General features: G+C 41.7%; 2 protein-coding genes across 14 annotated transcripts in view; one reads left to right on the top strand and one right to left on the bottom strand.

Annotated features, from left to right (window-relative positions):
• The window catches only part of RALBP1 (ralA binding protein 1), a 33,119-nt gene extending 20,751 nt beyond the window's left edge, over positions 1 to 12,368 (top strand). The window contains exons 2-10 of one of the 2 annotated variants that reach the window (XM_077184215.1): positions 3,183 to 3,277; positions 3,537 to 3,995; positions 5,753 to 6,102; positions 7,512 to 7,673; positions 8,142 to 8,273; positions 8,770 to 8,877; positions 9,640 to 9,761; positions 10,185 to 10,308; positions 10,555 to 12,368. In XM_077184215.1, coding sequence (XP_077040330.1) covers positions 3,259 to 3,277; positions 3,537 to 3,995; positions 5,753 to 6,102; positions 7,512 to 7,673; positions 8,142 to 8,273; positions 8,770 to 8,877; positions 9,640 to 9,761; positions 10,185 to 10,308; positions 10,555 to 10,818 — 1,740 coding nt within the window. In that variant the 5' untranslated portion in view covers positions 3,183 to 3,258 and the 3' untranslated portion in view covers positions 10,819 to 12,368. The remainder of the gene's footprint in view (positions 1 to 3,182; positions 3,278 to 3,536; positions 3,996 to 5,752; positions 6,103 to 7,511; positions 7,674 to 8,141; positions 8,274 to 8,769; positions 8,878 to 9,639; positions 9,762 to 10,184; positions 10,309 to 10,554) is intronic. The other variant, XM_054635113.2, reaches the window with a different exon arrangement.
• A 5,875-nt stretch (positions 12,369 to 18,243) lies between these two features.
• PPP4R1 (protein phosphatase 4 regulatory subunit 1) overlaps positions 18,244 to 25,947 on the bottom strand; it is a 63,495-nt gene continuing 55,791 nt past the window's right edge. For all 12 annotated transcript variants that reach the window (XM_077184128.1, XM_054638622.2, XM_077184145.1 and 9 more), the window contains 7 exons: positions 24,869 to 25,054; positions 23,215 to 23,376; positions 22,616 to 22,716; positions 22,122 to 22,242; positions 21,891 to 22,025; positions 20,924 to 21,065; positions 18,244 to 19,336 (listed from right to left, as the gene is read on the bottom strand). In XM_077184128.1, coding sequence (XP_077040243.1) covers positions 19,173 to 19,336; positions 20,924 to 21,065; positions 21,891 to 22,025; positions 22,122 to 22,242; positions 22,616 to 22,716; positions 23,215 to 23,376; positions 24,869 to 25,054 — 1,011 coding nt within the window. In that variant the 3' untranslated portion in view covers positions 18,244 to 19,172. The remainder of the gene's footprint in view (positions 19,337 to 20,923; positions 21,066 to 21,890; positions 22,026 to 22,121; positions 22,243 to 22,615; positions 22,717 to 23,214; positions 23,377 to 24,868; positions 25,055 to 25,947) is intronic.

The following is a 25,947-nucleotide window of genomic DNA, read 5'->3' as shown; positions in this document are numbered from 1 at the left end:
TCTGACTTTTAATGCCAGTGATTATTTTAAATCAAAATAAAGTAAGACAAATTTCTTACTTCAGCTTCATTTGCTCTGCTGGCACGGTGCTGCAGAGTAATTTGCATGCAGAATTTGTTTGGCAGTGCTGTGGTGACATCAGTGAATCAAGTGAATATTAAAGACAAACTGATCTAATTGAAAGTTGTATAGTGAGTGTTGGTAGTGTCTGTAAGGTGGAAGTTTCTGTTGATAATAAAAATGCATCTTGTGGGCAAGGAGAGGAAGTAGAAGCCATCTATTCAAGCTCATTGTGCATTTGTGTGTCTTAGTTTTACTTAGAAATGCTGTACTTAGAAATGCTGTACAATCTGATGACAGTCCCTCTGACAAACTGACATTAGGTAACTCATGCTTGCACTGCACTTCAGTCATATTTGACCTACTAATTCTCTCATATGTAAAAGCCATCCATGTTTTCTTTCAATTAATTAATTACAGATGCTGCAGATTTCCCTGGGGAGCCAAATCAGCTGTAGAGTTGTAATTTACTTTAAAAAACCCATCAGAGACCCAATGGACAAAATGTCTCTTGCAGTAGGTTTGATAAGTGGTAGTTCTGAATAATGCCACCCTTGGAGTTAACAATAAATACTACAGCATGACTTTAGTGCTTTTTTATGAGAACACAGAAGTATTCCCAAGTATGCAGACTGATAGAGACACTGAACTTGCTGCATGACAAAGATTATAAGCCTGTAAACTAGATTTTTCCAGAGTAACACTGGAATTTATTGTTGTTGTTGTTGTTGTTGTTGTTGTTAATAACAACAACAACAACAACAACAACAACAGGGTTTTTTATAATTCTCAGTAAGATAAGGGAACTTCAAGCATTACATTACATGTAACGTAACTTGAAGCATTGCATTTAAAATAACTGCAATGAAGGCATGCTTATGGAAGGAAGGTCTAACAAAAGGAACTGGCAGATTATGCTGTGTCATTATGCTGGTGAAATTGGAGTATTTATTACATTAGTACTGTTCTCATATAGATGGAGGAAAATGTCAGTGGCATAGAGTGATGGGAAAATGGGTACTATTAGTCCTGCAAGTCTTGAGGAAACAGTGGACAGAAATACCAGTTTACTATACTGTAGGTAATACTCTTTCCATATTTAAAACTACCTGATTTTTCAAGCACTTTTGGTAATTTTTCTTCTATATAAACTTTAGTTGTTTATATTTCAGTAAATTGCATCACTGGTGAAAGAGGTACAGCAATTTTATAACCAAAAGTATAGTAAAGAAAATCAGGCTATTCTTGAGAGACATGCAAATCCTCTCTTGGGATATTCTGTGTGCATCTGTATTAGTTTATGTTTCTAAGCTTTGTTGACTTATGTTACTGAGATAAATTTTAAAAGGCTGGGTTTGTATTTAACTTGCTCTTTGATGTCTTCTCACGAATTCAAGAAATACCAGATTCAGTAATGTTCTCTTGCTGGTGTTACATTACCACAGACCTAGGAAGGCACTGGGGCTTGTGTTGCAGAGTGCAATGTTGGGATGTGTAAGCAGTGCTCTGTTGGTGGCACCAACCTCCCAGCCTGTGTGCCAGTGCTGGCACTTCCTGGTGTGCATGTGGGACCCCCACGCTGTGTGACTGGGAGCTGTCACAGCTACCCAGGAGGAAGCACTGAGGGCAGATTGTTCCGGGCTCTCTCTGGGAGACACCTGGCTCTCTGTTTGGAAATTACATCTCTGAAGTTCATCTTGAACCTTGGTGCCAGCCCCATCTCATTCTCATAAAACACAAGATGTGTCCTCCTGCTTTGTCCTGTAGCTGGTGGATCTGCAGTTGCTTCTGTACCAGAGTGAGATTTGAATCCTTGCCCATTTCTGGGTTTAGTTTACAAAAAGCAGTAAGTGACATAGTCAGTAAGCAGGGAGGAGAAGTCCTGGCTGCTGGTTGGCCTTCAGTTAATGTTTGCATTTTTATGTTAAAATCCACTTGGACGGAAACAGTTCTACAATCTTTTTCAGTCTTCTAGGAAAGTGTGTGTTTGGTAGTCCTAGGGAAGAGTATCAGCTGCAAAGACTGAGCTGATTCAACAATTGCAATTATCTTATGGTAGTTCCATGCTTTAATACAATTCTTATATTTGTTTGACTATGACAAGCTATCTTCTACCAGTCAAGGAGGCTTCAAAATAAAGACAGTTCTTTTATATGCTGAAAAAATGCTGAGAAACTCTGCAGTCTGGTATAGTTCAGAATTGGAAGGAGGAAAGACTAAATGCCCCCTGGTTCTTCTGCAGATATTCCACTTGGAAAAAATTATAGCTGATAGCCTCATGCGAGATATGCTCGAATATTATCAAGAGGGTAATTTTCCTCTGCCCAAAACTATTCAGGCAGCAGGAGCACTTGGCTGTCAGTGCTGCCTCACTCGAGCAGAGGCTCTGCCTGTAGGCAGTGGAAGAGCCTCAAAGGGCTCCTAATGGGGGCTTGCTGCCCACTGCCTTGGGGACCTGGCTAGTGCAGATGGCATGTCCAATGTCACCTTTGTTGACCAGGTTTCAGGCTTACTTTTCTTACATGGGGTTCTGTATATGTAAAATTAAAATTAGTGGGCTTGAAAGTTGTGTTGGATTGCGTGTTGCTGGGTTTGTTTGTGGGTTGGTTTTTTTTTTTTTTTTTGTTGGTGTGTTTGTTGGGGTTTTTTTGTAATCCACCTTTAAAGACTTTTGTGTTCTTGCCTGAAGGTGAGGCAGGGCCAGCTGCAGAGGCGTAGGACTTAAAAGCACCTGGTGCATGTTTTAGACAGCACTTGGATGTTTGCTGCTGCAGTGGTGTGCTCAGCCCAGGGACTTGTTTGAATCTCTCCCATGTGCTTTTTAAGGCAAATCTGCACTTTCATGGGCAGGTATTGTTCTAGTGTTACTGGAATTGTGTTATTCATCTAGTGAAAAGTAAGTGCTAGTGCTTTTTTGGTTTATGTTTGGGGTGGGGTTTTTTGTATTTTATTTGAGGCTGAAACTTTATTAACTTCATACTTGTCTTTAAATTCATAATATTTTGGAAAAGGATTGGGACTTTAGGTGGCTGGAGTTTAGTTTGTTGTTAATTGAAATTTGTTAGACTTCTATGTATGCAGTAGATGATCCTTAACAGCAACTCTTATACTGTTGATTGCAGGAACATAGAGAAGTTGCCAGACAGTTGTTTTTATTTTGCATTTCCTTGACTATTAGATGGGAATCTAGCCCATAAGATGGACATAGCCATTATGAGTAAGTACATAAAGTATTCATTGTTTAGATCGTTCAGGAGCTCTGTGGCTTATCTTTGATGTAATTATACAACTTGATTTAATCCTTATCCACTCAAGTGTCTAACTAAAGAAAACCTTCCGAGGAGTCAGACGGGCACTGTTTTTTAATTCTTGTTGCTTCTTCCCTCTCCTCCTTACATGCAACTTCTTGTTGTTGCTGTCTGGAAAGTAAACAGACTCACAGCTGTCCCCTTCCCTTCTCCTGCTTTGCCCAACAGCGGAAGGCTACGCTGCGTTTCAAGAGGACAGTTCCGGTGATGAAGCTGAAAGTCCTTCCAAGTTGAAGCGCTCCAAGGGAATACATGTCTTCAAGAAACCCAGCTTTTCCAAAAAGAAGGAGAAGGATTTTAAAATAAAAGAGAAACCCAAAGATGAAAAACACAAGGAAGAAAAACATAAGGAAGACAAACACAAAGAGAAAAAGTCAAAAGACTTAACTGCAGCAGATGTTGTAAAACAGTGGAAAGAGAAGAAGAAAAAGAAAAAGCCAATTCAAGAGACAGAGATACCTCAAGTGGATGTTCCAAGTCACAGACCCGTGTTTGGCATTCCTTTGTCTGACGCAGTAGACAGGACCATGATGTACGATGGCATCCGCCTGCCAGCAGTTTTCCGTGAATGTATAGATTACGTAGAGAAGTATGGCATGAAATGTGAAGGCATCTACAGAGTTTCAGGTACTCTGGGCACACTGACATCCAGGTTCCTAAGGTCTTTACTTGCAAATTTCTTATTATTTTATCACTTCCAGCATCTAGGTACACTGTTTATAGCTCCATTAATTATCCAGAAGGTAATCAGGTTAGCCAAAGTTTAGCAGACTTGTAGGTCTGAAGTACCAGAAAAAATTGGTAATGTGGTGGTACTACTTAATGCCAGTAAAGACACACCTATTTTGGCTTTTGTCATGGGATGGTAGCAATTAACATGTGTTAGTATATTGTATTTTTTCTTCTGCTTTAGAAATATAATGGTAGCTGATAGCAAAAGCAAAGATGAGCTATAACCATTTCATTGCTTATGCTTCCCACTAAGTTGCTTTTTCCATTTAGTCCCATTGTATATTTTTTTCTTGAAAACTTCTTTTCTCTCAGCAAATTTGCTTATAAGCAGAAAATGCAAGTTTCACTAAGGTTAGCAACAGCAGCTAATTATGTGTGGTAGTTGTGTAACACCAGCTTACATAAGTGAAACCTCAGTTTAAGTCACATTGGACAAAACAGTCCCTTTATTTGTGAGGTGCACCAGAAATTCAGCTCCTGTAAGTACTTCTGTGGCTACATTGGAAGGGACAAGAACAAGCAAGGAAAGGAATTTCAGGAAAAGCATGTTGAATCAAGTTACCCTTCACTGTAAACCAGTAATGAAATTATTTTAAAGGCTTCATTAGCTGTCTTCTTGCTGTCCATCTGCATGCTGTTTGGTGGGCATGCAGAAATACTGCAGCACCTTAAGCAGTTGCTAGTGACACATTTTTGTTGCTTGATTTTTTTACACACGATGTGTTGGGAGTTTTCACAGGTGTGTTTTCCTTAATTTCTGCTGTGTTCTTTGTACATGTTCTCCAGTGCAACAGCTCCCTCTTGTGCGTGTAGCATTGTTTAAATTGAGAGCTCAGAGAGAGCATTGCCACTGTTGTTATGGCTCATTTTGGCCGTGAAACTGAGCATGTTTTCCTGGCATTTTCCAGGGGCTGAGTGTGCCCAGTTGTGCTCATTGAGTATGAGCCAAGCCAGGGCTGTGCACCAAGTTGGTGTAACTTGAGTGGGTGTTTGAGCTGCAAGAATGAAATTTCCCCAAGCTTAGGAAGATCGGAATGTCACTGAGTTATACAAACACCTTGTAGAAAATCTTGGCTGGGTCGAATAATTGTGAACACACTTTTAATCATGTGGTGCCTCAAATCAAGGATCCTGTGTGAGATTCCTCTGCTGAGGAGGGCCAGCTGGAAATGTGGAAACTAAAAAGTGTGGGGTTTGTTTTGACAAAGGAAAGCTGCTATAGGTAGAGCTTGTTACACAGCATCTGAACTAAAAACATATTTGCTGCCTGGGTTAGGGATGGGTAATTGAACAGCCAGAAAGAAGCTTAATGCAAATACACAATTGATCTCGAGTTCCCCAGCCTTTCCTCACCCTATTTTGTGTTCCTTGATGAAAGGGAATGCTGGTACCAGTTCTGATTCAGAGCTCTGTCAGTGCTTTGGTTTTGCTTCATAGGAGTAGTCAGTGCTTTTAGAACCAGTGACCTCATGTAATTTTGAGTCACGATTTTCACTTTGTTACATGTGCATAACTTTTAGAAGGTGCTTCTCAATTATCTGAAATTGTAAGGAGAGGTGAAATAAAGGCATCTCCAAAAACAAAAGTTTAAATATAACTGTCAGACATTTACAGTCAAATTTTCTCTTAATTCTTGATCTAACTATTTCAAGGAATAAAATCAAAAGTTGACGAGCTGAAGGCAGCCTATGATCGCGAGGAATCTCCAAACCTGGAGGAATATGAGCCCAACACAGTCGCCAGCTTGCTCAAACAGTACCTACGGGAACTGCCCGAAAATCTGCTTACCAAAGAGCTCATGCCCCGCTTTGAAGATGCTTGTGGAAAGAGCACAGAAGCTGAGAAAGTTCAGGAGTGCCAGAAGCTGCTCAAAGAGCTGCCAGAGTGTAACCATCTCCTGATTTCATGGCTGATTGTGCATATGGACCATGTTATTGCAAAGGAACTAGAAACAAAAATGAACATCCAGAATATTTCTATAGTGCTCAGCCCTACTGTTCAGGTACGTGCTCCACACTGCAAGGCTTAGAGCAGAACTGCAGCCCAAGAAAGATTTCTTTGTAGGAATTCTTTTGCAGGTGGGAATTGGGTATTGTCTGATACAGTGTAGCTAATTTACAGCTCCTCTTTATGCCTCAGGAACCTGAAATGCTGGGAAAGGGGGAACAAAAGACTTTCTGCGTGTGGGCTTGCATACTGTGGGTCTGATATTTGGGTTATTATCAGAGTATTACAAAGACTGCTGTCTTTCAATTCTGTTATGAGAAGTCATTTAATGTTGATTTTGTTCAGTAATTCAAACAGCTACACAATTTCTGTGGGGTTTTGATTCAGTGATAGTTTAGTTAAGATATTGTTGCTTAATTTTAATATGAACCCTGTCCTGCACGTAGATCTTCCTGATGCAGTAGTGACTTAGGTAAAATGGCTTTGTTGTCTGCAGCCAAATGGCTGGGGAATAACAACTGACTTGGTTTTCCAGTAAGATTTTGTGGTTTCTGGATTGCTTGATTCCTTAATAGACATCTTGGAAATATTTAATTAAACACAGCTCAGAATTAGTCCTGTGCATGATGAAAATGTGGCATTACTGGGTGTGGATCTTCTAGAGCAAACACCACATGTTAGAAAAGCCTGACTTTATAATTAGAGTCCAGGTGGAGGCCCAGTAGCAGAAGGGCCAGCTGTTATTCCAGGCTTTTTTGCTATGCCAGAAACCTCTCTAGCTAGGAAAAGAAGTTACAATTAGGGTAAAACAATGCAGGCCCAATCATGTTTTGTTGGTAACTAGATCTTAGCAATTGAAGTGCAGGTAATGACACAACTCTAATATTTGTTTCAGGATAATTTTTTAAATGTCAGTGGAAGATAAAGTATCAAAATAAATATACTTGCTTCTGTCACCGGTTAAAACAAGGAATATAATGAAAGATACTTGCATACTACTTTTTTCTACTATATTAAGTCATCAGAGAGAGAAGCTGTAAGAATACTTAGAGGTTGGGGGAAGAGAGAGCAGGTGTAGCCAGCCATCAGGTATAACACAGTAGGGTTGATGTTCCCTCTTGCTATCTGTCTTTACATGAGTACAAAGAGATTGAATGCATTTCTATGTCTATCAGTGATGGAAATAATTCTGGTTGTTTAAGAGATGTGAAGATGCTGAGTTTAGTATGAAAGTGTCTCAGATGCACAGGTAAGAGAAACAGTGAAGTGATCCCTTGAGGCCAACACCGCATTGTTGAATGTAAAGATACTTTTCAATCCAGATTTTAATCTCAAGACAGACTGACATGACTGTGGCTCACAGAAAGGTTTACTAAAGGCTGCTGTTTCTGGAGGACACTGTGCTTTGCAGATAAAGATGATGAGAATAAATCATCTTAACCAATATCCCCCTGTCCTTTTCAGATCAGCAACCGGGTCCTGTACGTGTTTTTTACACATGTTCAAGAGTTCTTTGGAAATGTGACCCTCAAGCAGGTGACAAAACCTCTTCGCTGGTCAAATATGGCAACAATGCCAGCACTTCCAGAAACACAAGAGAGCATCAAAGAAGAAATCAGGCGACAGGTTGGCAATTACTTGAGTGTTTTTCTGTTTATCTTTGCCCTGGATTTTATACATTCACTAGAAAATTCTCCTAAGTTTGTAACACGTGCTTTAAGTCCATCACAATTATCCTATTGGTGAGACCACTGGGAAGAGCTTGATGATTTCCTTTCCTTTTTCATGTGTGGAAAGTTGTTATGGTCTTGTGATGCTCATAGCTGTGTCATCCATGGAGTGCTTTGCTATGCAGGTCAGTACTTTTGTTGTGGGAGGAGGGCCAGGAGAGCCCATTAGGGAGGGTAATTTCTTTAGTACTGCTCTTCAGCTGGCTCTGGATCCATGCTGGGTTTGTGTTAACACTTGTTCATGGACATGTCAAGGTTTGAAACCAGAACTCCCAGCCCATTGCCACAAAGCAAGAAACATCTTCCTTTTTAATCTGCTCTGGTACATTATATTTAAAGACGATTTCTTTGGCAATCTTTCTAGGAGTTCCTTCTGAACTGTTTACACAGAGACTTGCAGGCAGGGATAAAAGACTTATCCAAAGAAGAGAGACTCTGGGAGGTGCAGAGAATCTTAACAGCTCTTAAAAGGAAACTAAGAGAAGCTAAGAGACAGGTGGGTAACTTTCCTGTTTATTGGCCAGACAGCTAAATCATGGATCCTAATCCATAACAGTGCAGAGACACCTAGTCAGATCAAAACACCTTTCGGTCTTCTTTGCTGCAGATTTTCTCATTTTAACTTTACATGCCTGATGAGCAATTGTGTTTTCTGCTTAGCTGGCTCTCATAGGGACAGGGAGATCTTCACAGCTGTTCACGAAAAATGTGTGTGTGATGAAAAGCTTAATGTTTGCTAGGGCACATGCTCATTGTATTGAGTCCTAGAGTACCAAGAAGAATTACTGGAAGACTTGAGGTTAACAAATCTGAGAAGTGTTTTTTAAACTATTTTATGTCCCACAGATGGGACAGACCATGCTCGAAATTTGGAAGACAACTGTGATGGTGGTTCTAAATTTGGAAAATAATGCATTAAAAAAATATTTTTTAGAGTAAATACACTGACCAGGGAAGCTGTCCTTTTAAATGTTGTTTTCTTTCTCTGGCAGGAGTGTGAAACAAAGATTGCACAAGAAATTGCTAGCCTTTCAAAGGAGGATGTCTCCAAAGAAGAAATGAATGAGAATGAAGAAGTTATAAATATTCTGCTTGCACAGGTAGCTGGCAGGCACTTACCTGTTTGCCTGGTAATGGTATTTTATATTTCAGATCTGTTAAACACTCCTTTGCCCCTTGTGATGCAGAGGGGACATTGCAGGCTCAGAGGGGTCTCTGTGTCCATTAAAACCACAAGGCTTTGTTTTAATGGCCAGTGAAGCAGGGAAGGAATGCTGACTGCAGGAGTGAGCCCAGAGCTGAGGAGACTCTTGTTAACAGCAGAAAGGAGACACTGTGAAAGAAAAAAAAGTGGCCCTTGTTGTTCATGTACATAGAAAGCACCACTTCCCAATGTAGCCAGGTTCAGTACTGTTAACTGCTTTCCTGCTGATCAAAGGAAATAAGGCAACTCTTTTGGCTTTTTTGCCTCCTGTTGCTTCCCCCAGTAGCTTTGAAAATGAATATAAGGAGGAAAGTACAGAGGGGAGAAGATCAAAGACATGTAATTCAGTTTTTCTAGTTATTTTACTGGTTGGCCAGAGCTTTCCCCTGTGATTTAAGGAAAGGCAGCCAAACATGCCAGGATTTGGTGTGTCATCTCCACAACTATTCAGTATAGTGATTATCTTGAGGATTTAGAACAGACATTGTTGGGTTTGAACTTTTTATTTGCTTTGAGGTCTTGATGGATCAAAGTTCAAAGCAGACATGCTAACCACTGCCACTGAAAGTATTTCAGAGAACAGCATCATCTCATACTTATTGTATGTTCCTGTAGGAAATAAAGTCAAGGCTTTAAGTGAACTAACTGATCATTGCAGGAGAATGAGATTTTAACAGAACAAGAAGAGCTGCTGGCCATGGAGCAGTTTCTGCGGAGACAGATCGCCTCCGAGAAGGAAGAAATAGATCGGCTCCGAGCAGAAATAGCTGAAATACAAAGGTAAAGGGGACAGCTCACAGCAGAGCCCAGCCAGGATAGCATGCTGGGATTAAAAATACATAAATGCTTTGCTGAAAGAATACTCCAAACCACACTTAAAAGCTCACCCAGTGAACATCACAGTTGAAAGCCACTTGTTTTTATTGAAGTCCTGACAAATTTGAATCTTGCAGGATATTTTCTATTGTTTTAACAATGGAATTATGATGTAAAGGAAACTTGACCCTGTGCACTAAAAAAATCCCCCTATAAAATCACCGCTTTTTTTTTTTTTTTGTAATTAAGCTTTGAAAGGGAAGTCTGATTTTGCTCTTTAAACCACTGGCAGATGATTGAGGGGATGAAAGTTAAGTCTCTTGTGTTGCCACAGTTCTGGCAGACTCAAGGAAGCATTTAAAGTGGAATTTGCCCTTGCTCTTTCAGTCGCCAGCAGCACGGCCGCAGCGAAACCGAGGAATACTCTTCTGAGAGTGAAAGTGAGAGTGAAGATGAGGAGGAGCTGCAGGTCATCCTGGAGGATCTGCAGAGACAGAACGAGGAACTGGAGGTAGGATTTGGTTCTTAGCATTCACTGGTTCTCTCCTGTGGTGCTCATGTGATTGCACAGGTGCAAACTGGTTGTGTGCATCAGTTTTGCCCAGGCTTGTGAGCCACACACAGCTTTTAAATCACTGCTGTGTGCGAGTCCCTGTTGCTGCCTGGGCCAGCAGTGCTAAACACCCCTGAGCTACAGCACTGCTGTGTCAGAGGAACATATTGTCATTCCCTGGCATTTGTTTCCCTTCCTTAAAAGATCAAGAACAATCACCTGAACCAAGCGATTCACGAGGAGCGCGAGGCCATCATCGAGCTGCGGGTGCAGCTCCGCCTGCTGCAGCGCGCAAAATCCGAGCAGCAGGGCCAGGAGGAAGAGGAGCCGGAAAAGCGCGGGGGCGTTTCTCAGCAGCAGAGAGACACTGTCCTGGAGACAAAAGCAGCCAAAGAGCAGCCAAAAGCAAGCAAGGAGCAGCAAGTCAAGCCATCCCCAAGTAAAGACAGGAAAGAAACTCCCATTTGATCTGGCTCCTTGGCTATGCACGAAATCAACCGAACTGTGCAAATTACTGTAATTTGAGTCAAACTGCACAAATTATTGGTGGCTGTGTACATTCTGTAAAGAAACTTTTCTTTTAAGTCCTGGAGACTTTTGTCTCTAATACTTGTGGCTTCTACTCATCAGACTCAGGTGAGTTTGGAGAGGCCAGAAGAGTTTTCCAGTTAGTATCAGATTATTTCAAGACTGGTTTCCTTCAGGTGATTCAAAATAATTCAGTAACAGTTTTATTTCAAACCAAAATCATTATTTACATTCACTGGAGCAGAATTGGAAGATCGCCTTTTCAGTAAAACAAAACCCACCCACACTTACTAATGATTTGCCTTGTGGATCTGTTCATCCTCATTCACCATTATCTCTGCTTATTAACCTAGTCACTTCTTGCTTGTGCCTTTGATACCTTTCTGATGCAGATTATATACAAGGGAGCTTTAAATTTATTCTGGGTTGGCTGAAACGGTGGGAGACTGTGGGGTATCATGTTTACCTAACATGCCCTTAAGCTTCATTTCTGTTCTGAGATGTACTGAATAAGTGTAAAAACTTGAGAGATGTTATTTATGTCCCCAAATGATGGAAATGTCCATGTCCTTTAGCGGTGTAGGTAACTCACTGACTCATCATTAACCACCCTCATCACTCCTGTTTGACACAGGCCCTGTTCACACTGCTGCCGTGTAGCCAAGCGCTTTGTCTTCATCAATTTTAAATGTTTCCATCTCTTGGAAAAAGCCACTGCTTGTAGGCAGGGATGGGAGTGGTCATGTCTTTAGGACGTATCTGCCTGACCAAGCAATACAGCATTGCCCCTGCACAAATGCCAGGCACTTGGGATTCCAAAGGAGCCCGCAGAGCCACACCAACGGGAGGCACCGGGGGTTCAGCAATAGCCTCCTTTTGTTGGTGTTTAACAAATCAACCACCACTACCCGGGACTTGGTTTGGGGTTGGCTGTTTTTAATGCTTCTGCCCTTCAAAATCCTCCACCCACACTGGCATTTAAGGGCCCTTTAATGTTTTGGATACGCTCATTGGACTCAGCCCTCAATCCATAGAATAGACAGAAACTCCACAGAGTGCATATAGGCTATCTTATTTTTTAATCTGGATATTTATTTTCAGCACCTGTTGGATGTGGTTGTATTCTTTATCTATTGCACTGTTGTGAATCATTGGCCATGATTTGATTTTTGTACAAATAATGCTTTGATATGTTATAGAAAAAACAGCATAGTATTTTTTTAAAATTTGGAAAAAAGTTTATAAACACAGAAAATGTGATCAGATTACAAATGTAAACTAAAGCATTCTCCCTTGCCTTCGTTACATACATTTTATATTTGCTGGCAATATTTAAACTTTTTGTTTGTTTGTTTAATTCACACTAATTCCTATTGAATTGTCATGGATTTTTCTAATGTTCTTCAGACAAATCTCTTAATATTGGTTAACTTTTATTTTGTTAGGATTGTATTTATCAAGCAAATAAATTCAACAGCCATTTGAAAGTAGTTTCTCCTCCATCTACTTCATAATGCAGATCACAGTTATTCTTCTCAGGTGGGTGCCTGCAGCTGAGAAGTTTCTATGAAAAATTACTCAAAGTAAGGTCTGAAACAGGTGGAGCTGTTGCCCCTGCAGCAGCACAGCTCCTGTAAGCAGAAACTTGGTGTCAAACCACCTGAGAGATGTTTGAATTGTTCTGTGCCTCAGCACAGGTGAGGCTGGGGCTGCGCTCTTGCTCCTCCTCTGCTGGGGGGCCTGGCTACCCCAAGCATGGAAGCAGCTTCCTCATCCCAATGCCTGCAGTGAAAAAGCCACAGAGCAGCAGCCATTGGAAAGCCTGCACGTGGCAGCTGTGAATCATTAGCCAAAAAAAGCCAAAGCTAATTTCAAATAAAGTGGAAAGTAACTGCAGCACAATAATCTGAGTGTGCTGTTCAGATCACATAATGTATTTCTCAATCCCAAGGGCCATAGAAAAATACCTGAGCAGCCTGGGCACCTGTGTGAAGCACATACACGGCCTAAAGGACCAGGTTATATAAATCAAAGTGTCATTTGAGCTGACTTAAAATAAGCCTCTTTGCAACACCTTAGAGCCTGTGTCTGCCAAGTGCAGCAGCAGCATCTCTGTCAAACTCTTTGGACAAAATACCAGACTGATTTGCATTTACTGAAAAGAGGCAGGAACAGGCTCACAACATTAATTCTGCTGTTCTGGACCTAACATTTGTGAGTGATTGGCCCTTGGCTCCCTTCTTCAAATCTGAGCACTTCCAGTAGAGGTGGCCCCAGGTGATAGGATGGGTGACAACGACACACCTGGCTTGTTCTGACACACCCCTTTCCAACACAGGCCCGGAACAGATCAGTCACATCTGACAGTCAGAAGCCCAAAGGATCAGGAAGCACCATATGAACAAATCATTGGGATTCCTGTGCCAGTGAGGCAGGACACAAAGAGGGGGGTTGCCCACAGGTTACTGAAATCACAACAGCTTTCATACCCATTGAAATACTGCAGCTGTACTTGGAACAGCCTTAGACATCTGGCACACCAAGCAGGATTTTTCCCTCCCTCTTTTTACCTGAAAAGCAGCAGCCTGAAGTGAACTGGTATTGTCTGAACAGCTAAAAAGAACTGGGGTTGTTTTATTTTTTTTTCTGAAAGATAAAAAAAAATAAAATGCTAGATGGGCCTCCAGAAATTCATTGTCCTTTACCATGGACATAAAGGACTCCTGTACAGAAGGTTTCCACCTCTACTCACTGTTCCTACACTAGCACTGGGGGGACTTTTATTTCTCTGTCCCCTCAGATTAATGAGTTAAGTAGCAATTTTTAAAATCTATGTACTGAAGCCAACAATTTGATACCTGACCATGTAAAGCTAATTTCTTTCAATTAAAAAAAATAGATAACAATTAAAACCTCAACCTGAACCTCTGCCAAAGAGGTCTGACCAAGCTTCATCTGTCAAGGTTTCCATTTCTCATCAAGCAGCTCTTACTCCCAATGCTTCATCTGCACAGGGAAAAATGCCTCATCCAGACCCATATAACATGGCTTATATCCAACAGCACAAGTTCTCCACTGTGTTCTTTAAAACACACTCCAGCAGCAGAAGCCACAGCACCGTGCCCTGTGCCAGAGCACGGCTGTCTGTCCTTCCTGTCCCTCGGAGGAAGCCCTGGGCTGCTGCCCCACCCTCTGTGGGTCTGGAGACCCACAGAACCTGTCAGGACAGGCCCCTCCTGCCGCACTCTGCATTGGCGCTGTCACTGCTGACACACAGGACTTGCTGCCACGTTTCCTCTCGAGTTTCTTGTGTTGCCGCCTTAACAGCGTGAGCTGGAAGCTTTGCCAAAGGATAACACTGCACAAACATATGATTCTAAACCAGACAACCCCACTCCCACAGCCTGGAAAAATTCCCCATCCGAACCACAAGAGTTCTCAGACCAACCCTGCAAACTGGGCTGCTCTGCATGGACTTTTCCCCTTCCCAAATCTCTCTTGTCTCTGAACCCCCTGGTCCAGGAGAAGAACCACAGCTGGTCCTTGGAGGGGGAAGGGAGCCTTGAGTACAGCCATAGCCTTGTTCATCTACAACTCCGCAGATCACCTTGGCAGTCTGCAATCCCAGCATTTTGTATTTGAGAGATGGGAATACTGCATCCCACATTTCTGCACCAATGAACACCACTTGCTGCCACACAGGGGATGTGCCTGGGAGTCCCAATGAGCTCCTGCTGCTGCACATTCCCACTACTGAGAGTCACTGCCTGGGCTTATCCCAGTGCAGGGCCCTGAGGGAGATGGGGGGCAGGACATTTCTGCTGACAGCACTGCCTACAGGAAACAGTGTCAGGTACGAAGATCCAGGAGGTGACTGGAAAAAAACTTTAAAAAAACCCAAAACCCTCAGCCAAGAGACCAGAAGAAACCATGAGATCAATGACCAGTACAAGAGAAATGGCCTGGCCCCATTTGTGCCTTGTCGGTACCTTACTCAAATGGAGTTTATTTGGGTTTTTCTTACACCGCAAACCCAGACTGACTGAAAAATAAATTAAATTCCTTTTGATGTTCAAACAGTGCATCTCTCCTCCTCTCAGCCTTGCTAAAAAACATGCAGAGAAGTGTGCTCAGTACCTTCACTTGTCACAGTCACAATCCCAAAGCACCTGCAGGTAATCCCTTTAAGCATTTCCCACACAGAGACGTTATTATACGTCTGCAGAAATAGGTCACAGAATTTCAAGCAGACAATGATCAGAGAGCTGTAAGATGTTTAAACATTTGGTTATTTATCTCTGCTAAGTGACAGAGTATTCTAATCAACCTCAACAGCAACTGAACCCTAAAATAATCCCATTAATTTGGGCTCTTTATTTATTTTTCTGATCTAAACAGAATGTTAATTAAAACTAACAGGCAGAATCTGAAGGCACTCGGGCAGAGGGAGAAGATCATGCAAAATGAGGTTTTCTGTCATACTTTCATATTTTAAGGCAGTCTCTCAGTACGTCCTAACTCTGCACATACAGAAATGATTAATCACTTGAAATATCCTTTCCATGCTGGCACAGACAGGGAGACAAACCCTTCCCATCAGTATTAGGAAGGACAGAGTAAGTGGAATACAGAACCAGCTTCTGCCCACCTGCCTGCCTCAGACTCCTCTTCTTATCCTTCCTGAAACCAGGTCAGAAAATGTGAGGTGCACACCAGCTTCCCCAGCAAAAGACAAGGGACTAACAGGAGCCTTTGCCAGCAGGAGGGAACTCAATCAGAGAGTGCCTGAGTCATGGGACAGACTCTGCCCTCCTGCCCCTCCACTCCCAATTCCAACCAGCCACCTCTGCAGCCTGACTGCTGGCAGTACAGGGACAAGGGGCCGAGCACTAACAAGGCTCTAACAAGTGCCCTGCTGTTCTGTTGTCCTAATGAACCCACGGGGCCAGGAGCTTGTGCAGCAGCCATCTGGGACATTCAGAGCAGAAAAAAACCAATTTCCAAGCCTTGCTCATGTCTTGGTTATAAACAACCCCCCCCTCTACAGAGTTGCAGACATTTACCGGTTTTATTGGCATGAAATCTGCAGGAAAGTGTGGTGAGGAAATGGCCATACCAAATCCTGATGGGTCCCTGAGGGAGACCCAACTGAAGGGAGAGAAGCTGCTGTGGAAAACAGCAAGTGGGAGTAAGGCAGCACTGCAAGCAGGACATGGGAATAAAAGGAGTTTCCTGTGAAGAATTCTCAGGAAAAAGATGCAAGATGAGTGAGCTAAAAGATTAAATGGCAAACAATGAAAATTGCTGTGAAGAACCAATCTGGTATTCTATCAAGCAGGTGAAAGTTGAGTGATGATACAGCTTTTGAAAACCATGAACCAACAGATGGCAATTTGGGAGCCACCTCCCTTTCTGCTCAGGAAACCCTGACCAAAAGAGAAATGAACTGAGGTACAGAGCTCAAATCTTTCTTCAGGAAAGGCACCCAGGAGGTAATTCAGCAGGATGTCTGGCAGCACCCCCTGACACTGCTCCACAGAAGAACCAGCACCCTTTAGCAGTACTCAGAACAAGGATGCACATTTCCCCAAACCCCATATCCTTAGGGACATGATAAAGATTGAATTATTGGCACTGCTAACACTGCTGGCATGAGAAATTCCCTTATCAGAGTTCAGCAACAGAGTCCACATCCCTCAGGCTGTAGATCAAATGCTTCAGGGAAATGCTGACAATAAAGCAAGTCTTTCCTTCCCCTCTGCTTCTTGGGAATCATCAAATAGAGCAGAAAAGAAAGCAATGGATCCATGACAGGCTGGGTGGCGGAGAAAGGACAAAGCCATTTCTCCTCTTCACTGGAGATGGTCGTCAGCTGTTCCATGAAAGGGAGATTCAGGCACTCTGAAACTGAAAACACTCAAGTCTTCCTTAGGAAAAGCTTCAAAAACTCTCTCTGATTCCTAGCCTGAGCCACTACTGCATAAATAAAGCATCCAGAAATTGTCTCATTTTTCAACATGGAAGTGTTTTACCTTGAAGTAACTAAAATAAAGGGAAAATAAAGGGATCAGATATAATCCTTCATTTTACTGGACTAGTGGAAGAGTACCTGAGTGGTGTGATGGAAATAGGTTGGGCCATGTTAATTTCAGACTCCAAACACTGGGATTTAAACCCCAATACTCCTCCAGTGAATACTGTGCTCTGGTCTCAACAGGTCCTGCTCACACACAATTCAACTACAACTTAATTGCCACACACAAGGCAAAAAAACCCTCAGATGATGGGATTTATGTTCTCTGAACAAAATGCATCTGCACTTCAATGCATATTGCTGAAATGGGAACCATCTGGCCTGGGAGAAGATGAGTCACTTTCAGGTGCTCTCCTTAGGGCAGCAGGGAGAGCTGCACTACTCCCTGCTTCCACACAGCCTGCTGCCATCCACAGCACTGTCACCCTGCCTAGTCCTCCAGGGATTTTGCCAATTTTGAAAAGGGACATGCATAGGAAAAAAAAAATTATATTAAAAATCTACACCAAAAAAGCAGATGAAAAACACACATCTACAAAAAGTAATAAATAAAGAAATCCCGCAAAAATCCTCAAGCATAAAAGAAAAAAACTCTGCAATTTAGAAAATCAAACTTACCCAAAAAAACTCCAAACTCACCACATTTCAAGGCAGAGAGATAGCTCTGCATCTTAACCACCTCCATGGCTGTGCTAAGGAGTACAAAAACAGCCTCTGGGGAGCAAATAGCAACTTTCTGTTTACAAGAGAAGAAACTGCAGAATAATCTATTTTCCAAAAAAACAGGAGGTGAAAAAATGATATCCCCCTAAGGCTCAACTGCCAGGGCATCAGGTACCTGACTGATAAGTGAAAATGTTCTGCTAAAATACATCAAAGATAAGCTGCCACAGCCATTTCTACTTCCTCAGGGGAAAAAAAAGCTTCACACACTTTGGGTTCTGCAGGCTGGAAGAAAGGTGATTTAAGGAAGCTCTCCCTGGAAGACACAGAAAGAGATACTGGAGTAATTTTAAATGAGAGGAAAGGAAAGCAGTCAATGGACTGCAGGCAGGTTAAGGGCAGTCTGGACTCACAGTTTTCTGTAAATCCGACTGAGGTGGATGTTCAGACTTACTTCCAGCCAAGACGACATTTCAGGCTGGAGGCAACAGGCTCCCAGGCAAAAGGGACACTTGGAAGAATCCAGCAAAACCTCAACAATATGGTCAAAGTACATCTGTGCTGTAGCATATTCCATCTCAAAATGCAGAATTCTTCACGATCATTAAACAAACCCCTTGCCCCTGGAATAGCCACCAAAGTGTAGAAAACTGAAAGAAAAAGTCCACTTAAATTTCAAACTTATTTTTTTAATGTCTTAAAAAGGTCACAAGATTTCTTTCCATCTTATTAATAAATTTTATTTGGACAAGTAGAGAACAACTTGTATCACAACAGCTTTTAAACAACATGATTAGACTGCAGCACTCCAAGGAGGCTCACAGATATGTACAGTATATGAAGAAAAAAGTTGCACCTTCAGAGCTGATCATGATCAAGTTAAAAATACCTGACTTAAAGTACATGTGCTAATAAATTTCCTTTAGGTCATGACCAGCATGAAAATAATTAGGACACAGGTACTCAGCAAAGTTTTCTGCTAATGGATACAGCAATATGCTGCATTTAAGGATTAAAATCAGATTCTAGTTTAGTGTTAGCACTGAGCCCTTAAGAGAAATCCAAATTTCTACTTTTCCCATTTACAAACATCAAAGCTATTCTCACTTAAGGGTGTGCCCAGCTGCACACAAATCAAGTCCTTGACTGATAAAAACTTTAGCTCTAATACTGGAGGTCTCAGTCCCTGTACAAACTCGCCTCTCTGGCCATCCCACCCATCAGCTGCTACAGAAAATACTTGCTAAGTTAACTCCTCAGGAGAAACAATGCAGGTCTCTGGAAATCATCACATCCTTTCTACAATGAAAATGATCTGCCAATTCAAGTTTCATTTGTTCAGGAAGACAGAAGATTTAAGGCTTCGGTGGCAAAAATAATCCTCTGAGCAGTGTTTTTCTCAAGTCAAGCTGACACAGGTATGTTTACTTTGCCTTGACTTAAAATCCCTGGTTATCAGGTTTAGATAATATCCACCTGTTAAATCTGGCAAGAAATCCCTCCTTCCAAAGAGGTTGCTCTAAATCAACCATTTTAGAAGCATTTGAGGATAGTTGGTTTAATTTTTTTTTTTTTTAATTATAGCAACATTGGGAACTTAGTAAGTTGACGAAGCAGTGCTCATGGCATCATCCGCAATTTTGGTACTGGCAGGGTGGATGCTTGCAAAGTACTTGACATCACTGTCACCATCCATTTGAAGAGCCATAATTGTTTGCTCCACAGCTTCTTGGTGAGAGTTGGCAGAATTCAGGAAATACTCTGTAAGAGAAAATGCACAAAACTTATGGGAGGAAAGGGCAGCAGATAATTCAATGCCAGCCTCATCGTACCCCGTGAGATACAAAATTTCAGAGGACAGTGCACTCTTACAGTCCAACTGGAATATCTGAGCAGGCACACAAGACACTTCCAAATATATCTATGAATTCACCTTAAAAAATCATTTAATGTTTCAGAATACAGTTGTTCTAATGATGTAGATGCACAAGTACAGGATTTCTACAACCCTTCAGTATAAAAGGGTGCCAAACTCCATGGACAAAGAGGAAGGAAAAGCCTGGTACAACTCCAGATGAGAGTGCTTGTATTTGTGACAGAGGAAAGCTACCACCAACCCACGGCCATGCCACTCCATTTCCCTGCCAGCCCTGCCAAGTAATCATCAAATGACAGATGTAAGATAATATGAAATAAGAGTGGAAGAAGTTCCAGCATTCGATGAACTACAGAACACAAGGTGCAAAAAAGCAGTGTAACTAAAAATGGCTCACAGGAAGATTAGTTGAGATCTGAGGTTTAAAAACTCCTGAACTGATTTTTTAAACCTGCCTTCCCCAATCTATCCACCCTCCCTAATCAGACACAGAACACCTCTGAGGCAGAGACTACCTGCCATAAGTTTAACTAGTGGCAATGCAGAATGGAGGTGCACTATCCATGTGGGGGACACAAAAAACACCAATGCCATGTGAGAGCAGGAAGAATAGTGACATCCTTGGCACAGTTAACAGAAGATAAATCTGCCCATCAGCTCATCCATCCCAGCTGCCTCCATATGCTTCCTCAGTCAGCATGCACAAGGCAGCTCCCAACAGCTCAGCAGTCCTCAAGCCAGTGTATGGTGCTGAGAGTGGAAGTGACCAGAAATGGATGAAGTATTCCAAGTGTAGACACTCAGCTGTCTTAGAAAATAGGCTAATACTTCTAATGCTGCTTTTCTTTGCTTTCCTTAACAGTGCTTTGGGCTCTGAGCACTGCTGACTCTTCTGGCACCTGCAATGCACTGGAGATGCTTTCCTAAGCACACTCTGCAATTTGAGAGCTGCATGTGTTATTTCCCTGAAGAGAATCCAGAGAAGCTTTCTTCCCACTGCTACCATAAAATATAAAGCCCAAACATCAGCCATCTCTTCTCCCCCAGTGAGAAAAAACAAACGGTACTTTATATTTGTGTATATTTTTCTGTCTTATTACACACAACATCAACTTTTTTTATTTTCTAAACTAAATAAAGGGCACTGTTCAACAACTTCACAGATGCTAGTTGCTCACTTGTGCTTTCTGATGACACCTCTACCAAGCAGCCCATTCATGGAAAATGACACCAAAGGAACAGGCTGGCATATGAGCAAGAACTCATTTCCTCAACATTACACAACAGCAGGTTGGACACCACAACAGGGTCATAGCTTCATGTCAGCCAAGGTAATATCTCACATCAAAGAGAGTAAAAGCAACAGCAGCCCACATCTGATGTTGCTTCTTCTTTCCCAGTTGAATTTAGGAAAACTGAGGGACAAAAAACCCCTGTGCAGTCAGCCCATTGCAACTCTTTCTGCCACTAACCTTTCTCTAAAAGGGTTTGCTTCAATGTTTTTGCGAGCAGGACTCGAACATTTGGAACCTTGTCAGATGCCAAGTGTAGTAAGTGTGGCAACAGATGCACAGCAAACTGGTCCATGGGCAGGCAGTCATCTTCACTGATAGTCTGGCAGGAACACAGAGGCAATTTCATTACATTTCAGCACAGGGAGGATGAAATCTCAACACATAATTAGAAATCTGGAACTCCTTTTTTTCCCCTTTTATTTTTTTTAATCACTGTACAACTTGAAAATAGGAGAGAAAAGCAGAAGACCTTTACAATCCTTCTCACAGTTAATTTAGTCTTTGTTTAAACTAGATACTATATTGAGACAAAAATGGTTAATAGCAATAACAACTATCTAAATAAGCTCAAAGCTCCCATTTCTCCAAACACTTCAAAGAACTGTCCACCTGGGCAGGAGCCACAGTGGCTCCCAGTCTGCACCTCTGCCACAGCCTCCAAATTTGACCATTTCCTTGGGATCCCAGCTAGTTTCAATTCCTGTTTGTTTTGCTGAGAATGCATTGGTTTGACCAAGCTGCACAAGCTGATTGAAGAGGTACAGGAAGCACCTACTCATTGATTTCCAAAGATTAATTATACCAATCTCATTTCATGCTGAGCAACAAAGTAGCTTCCCAACTCAGAGATTATTTTGCTACACTTGTGCTCTATATTCAGTATCAGATTTGATGACCTGGTGCTAATATGCTGAGCTAAAGATGCAGTCAAGCTTGTCTATGGAGAAACAGAGAAAAAAACAGCCATGAAACTATTCCTTTGGAAACAATGCTCTCAAATATTCACCAATATAGTGCCAATGGACAGCTGGAGAGCTCCAGTCCCCTTAATTCTGCTCACCACCACCACTCAAACAAAAACAAAAAGCAAATAAACAACCCAACTTCCCCAAACCTCCAGAATATAAATGAAAAGACATTTCACCTGGCAAATAAAGACAAAAGTCTGCCGACCAGACCATTTGTGGCATCTACAGAACTTTTCAACAAGTTCATTCATGAGGTCTATCACGAAGGTTGGTGTTGAAGCCATGTACAGCTTTTTTACCATTTCACTAACCTTGAAGAAATAAGAAGGAATAAAAAAGTAAATTAAAAAATTCCTCCCACCAACACTGAGAAGTCTGACACCCTAAATTTATTTAGATTGCTTTACCAGCTTGTAGGAAATCCAGCGGACAGAGGACACTTTGTCTGCACAGAGGCTGAAAGCGATAGGCCGCAGGTAGTCATAGATGTCCCTGGCACTGTACAGGTCCAGGAGCAAAATCAGCTGCCTACAAGATGGAAGAACAACCAAAGAGAGCGTGCCACAATAAGAAAAAAGGCAGCTTAACTGGGTATCATCATTTATATGACAACACTTATCAAATATGCAATGTGGCCATAATGAAGTTACTGGGAAGCAAAATCTATTTTTTAGTGCCATCATCTTGAATGTGGGTCACTTGCAAATATCAAGCTGCCACTTATTCACAATAATGCCAATACAACTACTGGGAATTTTTAAGCAAGGGGGACATGTGGAGGAGAAGAACCATCTACTAATAAAAATTAAATTATGAATAAGACTGCAAAACATCTATCATATGATTTTCACATTTTTCAATATCCACAACAATAAAAATAATCATTCTGAAAAGCACATACTCAGCCAGCTCAGCACGGAAACGCCAGTTCCTGCTGTTATCAGTCACTAGGAATTCCTGAAGCTGATAAAGATACTCTCGTCTTTTGTCAACATGAAGAAGCTGAAACAGTAAATACAAACTTACATAAAGAGCTACAGGCTACAATCAGCAGACAGAACAAGAGCTTTAAATACAACTAATGAAACACTCTTTTTATTTCAAAACCCTTAAATCTAGCAACAGTGTTGCTTTTCTGGGCTAAACTGTGCAATGCTTAAGACTGTAAAATCGCATGGGGCACTATTGAAAGGAAAATGTGACAAGTCTCTTCTTTTACTCTAAGAAAGGAGGCATAAATAGTAAAGACAGTTTTAGGATTTGTGTCTCTCAGCTCCAGAAATGAGGCTGTTACAAAGAAACCTCTACAGAAATTTGACAAGTAAGTTGTGTAGACAGATTAGAGCCAAAAAAAAAATCCTATACTGAATAAACATGAACAAAGCTCTTCAGAGAAAATCAAGTAGCAACAACCGAGATCTCTTGCAACATATATCCCAGTATTCAACAGATATCTGCAGAGATTCCCACAGAGTTACATGGGCAGGAACACAGACATACCTTCAGGAAGTCATGCAAGTGCTTAAGCACACCTATCCTCACTTCATCAAGGTCCTTCAAAAAGCCATTGAAGACAGGAACTAAATCTCCAGCTGTAAGCTGGTCTCCAAGGATGACAGCAAGCTCATGTATAGAAAATGCCAGTGTCCGCCTAACCTTCCACTGCAATAGAAACAAATCAATGTTATTGATCCAAAGTGCTGCAGGCAAACCTGAGGGTCAGTATCCAAGCTGGACTCACAGTAAATTCCACTACTTACAAATATCTTTACAAGGTCTCATATAACAACTGAAAATTACGCTGGAAATTTAAAATGAAAAAAAAAAAAAAAAAAGAAAAGAAAATGGAAGAGAAGACAAATGACAAGGTATCATTTCTTCCACCTCCATATCAAGGAACTATTCAAATATAAGTCATCAAAATATTTTAATTTTCTAGGTGCCAGGAAGCAAAATAGTATTCCTGACATCAGTGCTCTTGCACACATTACTTTTTTTTTAAATTCTTCAGCATAAATTAGTTTCATGCTACTATTGTTTCATTCTGCTTTTAAAACTAAAATGAGTAAGACATATATCCCACAATATTTCAGCTAGGATATTTTAGCTTCCATAATAGGTAAAGTTTCTTCCACACTTGGTGCCCAAGCAGCCCCAGGACCAGTGGAGCTATCAGACACCCTAAATTGAGGGCACATTGTTTAATTTGAGTAATTATTTCAAGAAAGTCTTTTAAAAATAAAATAGTATCTCTATTCTTTAGCCAGCACTTTTCAATTAGCATGGGCACTGTTCTTTTGCCCTGGTTTGGTGATCCAATCGTAATTCAGATTAGACTGGTGATAAATTCTGGACACTTCTGCACACAGGGCAATTTGTTTTTACTTGTGTTTTAAATTATTAGCTGGTTGTTTTTAATGGCTGTAAAGGAGCCTGGAAAACATGAGCAATAGCCATGTATAAAATTACTCACAATGTATCACTGAGAACTGCTGTTCTGACAGAGCAAGCAGCAAGTTCAAGAGAGGTGAAGCAGTCTGAGAATATTTAAAAAAATAAAAAGAGCATCTCCAAAAAAGGAAACAAAGGAGGTCTGGGAAACAACTGTAAACCACAAAATGCAGAAAGCCACCTCCTTACCACCTGACAACAAGGAAAATGCTGCTATTTCCAGGATTTGTTTTTAAAGCAGCAGTGCTGCTGCATGGTGATAGCGATGTTATTCCTGTATGACTAACTGGATGTGGCACCAAGGCCTGGTGTGAGGCTGACTCACTGAGCTCCAGACATGCCTGCAGGGGCATGTCTGCTCACACAGCAGCACAGCCCAAATTCTCAAACCTAGGAGGCTCCCAGACACTGCCACAAGATCTCAAGCATGCACGGAAAATCAGAAACCTGTCCTCATTTTCCTACTGGAGATCCATCTCCCACTCTAACCTGCCCATTTCTTTACTACCTGAGCACCACACCCCCTGCCTCCTGTGAAACAACCACTGCACCATCATTCCTTGTAGAATAACACCAGGGATGGAAAGCTCTGTGTAAAAAGCACAACAGCCCAACATCCAGTGAACAAGAGAAACCACTACAGAGGTTGCAATTAGTGTTTGTCACATGTCAGAATTTCAGACTGTTCACTGCTTGAGCTCACCTGCATGTCAGATGCCAGAGTCTCGTAGGTGTCCTTCAAGCAGTGCCAGTTCTGCCTGCCCAGGGTCAGTGCCACGCCGGGCAGGCTGTAGGCGCAGTGCTTGGCAATCTCCGTGTCCACTGTTTGTGCGCGGGACGGATCAGTCATGGAGAGATACTGATCCAGCAAGGCTTGAGGTACAACATCCTGCAGCAGGAGAAAGGCACAGCATCCACACCATTTTCATTTACTCCTCATAAGGCTCACTATCATTCCAGGGCATTCTTTCTTCCCCACTTTTTTCCCCACCCCTACAGAATATTATTTAATTACAGTGTCTTAATAAGAGCACAACAGTTTTGTATCTGCTAAGTTCCACCAAAATGTTCCAAAGGAACAATAAAATGACTGGGGGCTATTTGAAAATACACAGACCAAGTCAAGAGAGGAGCAAGTGGACAAGTCTCCTTAGGGAGTCTAGGAAATGGAAAGACTGCATTCTACCCTTTGCAAACATTCAGGCTCACATGCTGTGCCAATTGGCCATTTTATGCCACCCATAAAGACAGGTAATACAGCAAATGATGTGACTTGCTCAAAAAAACCTTTCCTAATTCTCTCAAAATCTTGAAAAGGTGGAGAGAAGAAAACTAAATTAGAATGCATTGGGAAGCAGGGAAGGGGAGGGAGCAGACTACAGTGTGTTCAATACTGCTTCCAAACTCCCTGAACAGTCAACAGGGAGAAAGAGGCTTCTCCAGAGACAAAGAGATCTCTGGTGAAGAACTATCCTTCTGTCCACTGAGGAATCAAAGCATCTGAACCAAAATTCTGTGAAAACCTCTTTACCACTGCCTTTGCTTCAGCTGTGTCAGGGACTGACTCTATGAAGGGGTGCACAAGAGCATTTGCCTAACACAGCTGCTGAATAGCTCCACTGACAAGAACAAGTGAGGGACTGAGATTCCCACTCAAGGAGTCACACTGATGCACAGACTATGGAACAACAAACACTTGATTCCTTTTGGAAAAAATACCAGAGGCAGTTCCAGCTTAATGAAACACTTTCAAAACTGTTCTGCAAAAAGCTATCAAGGGGT

The sequence above is a fragment of the Agelaius phoeniceus genome, chromosome 1 (assembly GCF_051311805.1).
Source record: "Agelaius phoeniceus isolate bAgePho1 chromosome 1, bAgePho1.hap1, whole genome shotgun sequence".
Classification (NCBI taxonomy): Eukaryota; Metazoa; Chordata; class Aves; order Passeriformes; family Icteridae; genus Agelaius; species Agelaius phoeniceus.
This window is presented reverse-complemented; position numbering and strand designations above follow the sequence as displayed.